At 34.4% G+C, this 5,768-nt stretch overlaps 1 protein-coding gene across 1 annotated transcript; it reads left to right on the forward strand.

Annotated features, from left to right (window-relative positions):
* The first annotated feature begins 1,380 nt into the window (after positions 1 to 1,380).
* Positions 1,381 to 3,050, forward strand: LOC110936208 (12-oxophytodienoate reductase 2-like). The gene is made up of 5 exons (XM_035989639.1): positions 1,381 to 1,424; positions 1,527 to 1,667; positions 1,747 to 1,895; positions 2,126 to 2,266; positions 2,347 to 3,050. The coding sequence occupies exons 1-5, from the start codon at positions 1,399 to 1,401 to the stop codon at positions 2,937 to 2,939; spliced, it is 1,050 nt and encodes a 349-aa protein (XP_035845532.1). The 5' UTR covers positions 1,381 to 1,398; the 3' UTR covers positions 2,940 to 3,050.
* Positions 3,051 to 5,768: the final 2,718 nt, after the last annotated feature.

Raw genomic sequence — 5,768 nt, forward strand, 5'->3', positions numbered from 1 at the left:
ATTATAACAATGGCCCTGGCCCATGGGTAGCTTAAAAATATATAATGAATATTAGAATCAACAATGAAGTTATTAAAATGGCATATCTAATAAAGATACCTTGAGTAATTTCAGATGTTTCACTACCTTCATCAACCGTTTTGAAAAATAATAATTGTGGGTTGTTCCAACACCAATTCTTTCATACATGTGAGATAATAGAAAAGAACATATTAAAACAACATATGTATAAAAACCCATCTCGGACATATAAACTGTAATCATCAATAAAGTAAAACAGAAATCGTACATAAACTGATGAAACAGAGCCAAACAAATCGAAATAAATCCATCTCGAAACAAATCGAAATCGTATATAACTGTGATGAAACGGTAAGAAATCGTATATAAGTAAAATAAACCGTTGATGTTCGTATAAATTTGAACTAAAAACTGTAACAAATTGTATATAAGTTAAACAAATCGTATAAATTTGAACTAAAAACTGTAAGAAATTGTATATAAGCTTTCGGTGGAACAAGATAACAAATCAGATTCGATATTGGAAAGTGGAAACAAACCTTCGGTCTTTGATTTTCAGATCTCGACCTTCAGTGTTCGTATTTTGATTATTTGTATCTTGTTCAGATCTTGATTTTTAGATGCTCAGTTGCTCACAGGCCTGGATATTGAAAGTGAGTCGTGGGGGTGAGAGAATGAGCGGCTGATAGAAAAAGGATTAGGGTTAGGTTTTAATTCTATAATGTTATTTATATAGCATTCACGTTATATTTAAAAAAAAAGGGATATCGGATATCCGAAATATCTTAAAATTTCGGAAATCACTATCCGGAAAATTCGGATTATCCGAAGGATAATTCGGATTTGGATAATCGGATAAATTGGATTCGGATTCGGATGATCTTGAACACCCTAGCACCAACGGCGGTGTACCGTTGTGGTGACCACTCGAGGAAAGTAGTACCCGAGCGGGCTCTTCCACCTTTATAGGCACTACGTACTTTAAATTCAATAATTAGCGGTTAACATCCCCTTTAGTAGAAAATTGGTTTTGTACATCAGCTACAAGGATCCTTGACTCAATATAACTTAACAAAGCTTAAGGTCGAGCTCGAATTGTGTCAAACTCCAATTCTAAAGCCTGAGCTTGGCTCTTTTTTATTATTTATGACATACATTAATTATTTTAGTTATACACAAATGTAATTATTTTTTTACTATTTAAAATTATAGTTATAAATAGGTGCTTTTACTGGTGAACGTGATTCATGTGCACCTACGGGATCAGGCATCTTTAAGAAGAACTTACTTCAGTCTTATTTCTGATCTCAAAATCTTTCAAGAAGTTTTAACAATGGCGAACAAAGAAGGTGAAATCTCTCTTCTGACCCGTACAAAATGGGGAAATTTGAGCTTTCTCACAGGTAATCTGTTTGATCTTCTCACACTCATGTATCTTTTGTTCTGAATTACTTCTTGCGTTTCATTTATAATGTTCATGAACTGTTTTATAAAATGCCAAACAGAGTTGTTTTGGCACCCCTAACAAGGCAAAGATGCTTGGGCTATGTCCCTCAGCCACCCATGATCTTATATTATTCACAAAGAACATCCAAAGGCGGGTTTCTTATTGCTGAAGCTGCTGGTGTCTCTGACATTTCCCAAACGTAAGGACACATCTAAATTTTCTGAATTGTGGCTGATTGATTTTGGTTCTCAAGATCTGTTTATGTGATCATTGTCAAGGTCTCCGGAGATGCCAGGCATATGGACTAAAGAACAAGTAGAGGGCTGGAAACCTATTGTGGATGCGGTTCATGCAAAAGGAGGAATCTTTTTCTGTCAGCTAATTCATGTTGGAAGGGTTTTAGATACTGCTATACTGTTTGTTCATTGTTGTTTACAGTGGGTGGTATGGTTTCCCAGGGAATGCAGTTTGCCAAAATCTGAAGGCACTGCGGGCACGGTTAAGACAACATAGTCTAGACAGAGTGGGGTTGGGGGCCTCTGTTTGGGAGGGTGTGAGATCTCACTCTCTCTCTCTCAACTTTTAAAGATTCTCACCGTTCAAAAAAAAGGTGAGCTATTACCGTAAATACTTTTCTCATATATGCTTTTGAATTAGTGCCAAACGGGAAATCCCCTGTGTCTTCCTCAAACAAAAAACTAGCATATCAACAACGATCTCCGAAGAAGCTAACAACACAAGAGATTCCGCTTGTTGTTGATGATTTCAGAGTTGCTGCAAGAAATGCAATTGAAGCTGGTAACAGTTAGTTCCTCATAAGTTCTTGATCAGAGTTAGAATCCCTTCACTATCTCATTGATCAATTTACCATATTTCAGGTTTTGATGGGGTTGAGATTCATGGGGCTCATGGCTATCTAATCGACCAATTTTTGAAAGATGAGATTAATGACAGAACAGACGAATACGGTGGTTCTCTAGAGAACCGTTGCAGATTTGCTCTTGAAGTAGTTGATGCTGTTGTGAAGGAGATTGGAGGAGATAAAGTTGGCATAAGATTATCCCCATTTGCAAACTACTCGGAATCAGGTGACTCAAATCCGGAAACTTTAGGTCTTTACATGGCTGAATCTTTGAATGAGTTCAAGATTCTTTACTGCCATATGGTGGAACCAAGGATGAAATCAGTATTTGAAAAAGTTGATTGCCTTGATAGTCTTGTCCCTATGAGAAAAGCATTCAAAGGGACTTTTATTTCTGCTGGTGGGTATGGCAGGGAAGATGGTAACAAAGCTGTGGCTGAAAACAGAACCGATCTTGTTGCTTATGGTCGTTTGTTTTTGGCTAATCCGGATTTGCCAAAACGATTTGAGCTTAATGCTCCTCTTAACAAGTATGACAGGTCAACCTTTTATACACGCGATCCTGTTGTTGGGTATACGGATTATCCATTCTTGGAAACCACAATTTAATGCTAGAAAATGCCAAGTAGTTGGAAGAAAATGAAGATCCTGTTAACATAGAAGTCTTGGATGTTCTTGTGAAATTGAGTTTACAGGGTGTGTAAACATTGATCATTTCAAATTAATTATGGATAAGTTATGTAAGTTATCATCAACAATAATCTATTGTTTGTTTGACAAAAAAACCTTTTTTACATGCATTCGGTGATCATATACTATAACCAAGAACAAAACAAAACTTATGATTTAGTAATGCTTAGCGACGTCCAAACGTAACATAATTCTGACTAGGTGAAAAACCAATCAAGAAGGATAAATGTTAATGTCACTAATATCTAATTGTGTCAATTGCACTAAGAATAATGTGTATTTTGACAACTGATTTTTGATTTTGCCAAGAGATTAGGAGTCAAAAGATTTTGGTATAAGACCAAATGGTGTGTGGTTGAGTTTTCCCCTATGGTGTGCCCGGTAAGTTTTTGATTTTGCCAAGAGATTAGGAGTCAAAAGATTTATGGCGCCACGTAAGTTTCACGTTATTTAAGTTTCACCTATGGTGTGCCCGGTTGAGTTTTCCCCTCCAGGTCTCAAGTTCAAGTTCAAGTTCGAGTCCGGGTGACAGGGGTTTCTCATTGAGGGGTTTAAATTGGGGATCTTTTGCGCGAGGGGGCTCTCTAGCGCAGACCCGGTTAAGACAACGTATGCTAGTGTTACTAAAAATATTCTCACTTTCAACACGTGGCTCACTTTCATTAGGCCTAAACATGGTCGTCTAATCTTAAAACACTAGTGTCCCCTTTGTAACATCCAAACGGGTCAGTGAAACCCGACCCGTTTGTAAATCAGACTCTAATCGTAATAAACTATTACCAAAAATGCAAATTTCTATATTTGCTCGTTTAAGAATTATTATTTGAAATTTTGTGTTATCTAGTTAATTAATAATAAACTAAACGAAATCTCACCTCCCTTAAACGATACCCATCACTTCTCTTCCCAAACAACACCAGTTATGCTTAAATGATATCCTGCCACGTTTGAAACCTAGGCCAAACGATAAGCAAATCTCAACCAAACCACATACTTGGTTTTCAAAACGACAACCTATGTTGTCTTCATGAAAACCTAAACGACATACCATGTCGTTTGGTTCACCAAACGACATATGTCTGCGGTTCATCTTCTTCCAAATCGCAATATATGTAACTGAAGATTCCTCATCTCTTATTATTCTCGACTTTATGGCATCTTTATTGTCCCAATTAAGTGGGTTTTAATGACTACACATAATCAACACATAATTGGTGCTATGAAAACCAAAATCATTATACCATTTTCATCTTTCTAAAACTCAAAACATCACACCAAATTCGTCCATCTTTGCCTAAACACAAAACCAAACAACATCCCTTATCATATTTCACGAATCTCCATATCTACAACTTGCTAATCCACTCTCTAACTCATCAATTTGGACAAGGTTCAAAGCAAGGGCTTGGAACTTAGTGAATTGATATCTTCTTTATTTCTTCACCAAATCAGGTAATTCCAAAGCCTAACACGTCTAATTTTTCATGCTCTATAAGACCCTACTATCCATTTCTGTGATAGAAGGGAAAATGAATCTTATTTTGATCTATTTTAATATTAGGGTTCTTAGTTTCTAGAAAATCGGGGCTTTTGACTTATGATTATGTTTTAATGAAATTGAATCTAGGGTATTGTTCATAATCATGTATGTTATTTTTCTGATTTTATATAAAATAATTTTGACATGTATTTTTTTATAGATTTCATGTTCTATAGTATATATATTTTTTTTTTTTGAAATAAAAGGACTTGTTAAATATTAACCATAAATTTATCATTTTTTAACAAATTTGATGATTTCTATAAAATATAAGATAAAATATGATTTTTGGATGTATATAAATTGAAAGATGAATTTTTACTAAATTGTTAGAATTGATATTTTTAACTTATAATAACATAAAATGTTATCTAATTTGTCTTGTTATTTTATTGTCAAAATTTTTAGACTTCTCATCATGGATAGAATATGTTGGGACTAGGTTATAAATATGTGTGGCTAAATTATATTTAGACTTAGTACATGTTACAATATAAAAGCAATGGTATAAGTATTATTAAGGTAATATTTTAGATATATCACCTTATTTATTTTGTTGCAAACATTAAGTTAATAGATATGTTAGTATTATTTTCTATTGTTTTAAGTTAGACAAAATACCTAAGTTATTGGATTTATTTTATAGTTTTTGGTTTTTGCTTGTTTAGTACTTTTGGTTATTAATTCCTTTAGGGTAACTATTGTCTTTTGAAGTTTTTCCCTTAACACACATGCGGTTTACGTAATGATCAACCAAAATGCAAAAGTGTGAGTAGATCTATTTCTTTTTCCCCCTTTTGTCACTAAACATTTTTGGGGTATATCATGTGTTTATGTTTCATATGTTTCTTATTCAAATCATCAACATGCAACATCAATGTGTCGCAACCTGTTTCATATATTTGTATATATTGTTTCATATACATGTATCTACATGTTACTCGCTTTGTGTCTATTGTTTGTTATATGGATCCAGTGGCTGACTGGTTCCCACGACCATGGGTTGAACTAGGTATCGCTAACATCATTAAGATTTGCTCTTTGGGGCTTGAATCTCATCGATGTCTATTGTTCTATTATCTTTATGTCGCGTATCATTTTTGGTTGTGGTGATTGTGATTATTGTTGGTTTGTTACAGATATATCATTTACACTTCAGGTTTCATGTTATTTTAATAAAGAGTAAATTACGATTTTGGCCTCTGTGG

Source organism: Helianthus annuus, chromosome 4, assembly GCF_002127325.2.
Source record: "Helianthus annuus cultivar XRQ/B chromosome 4, HanXRQr2.0-SUNRISE, whole genome shotgun sequence".
In the NCBI taxonomy this organism is placed as follows: domain Eukaryota; kingdom Viridiplantae; phylum Streptophyta; class Magnoliopsida; order Asterales; family Asteraceae; genus Helianthus; species Helianthus annuus.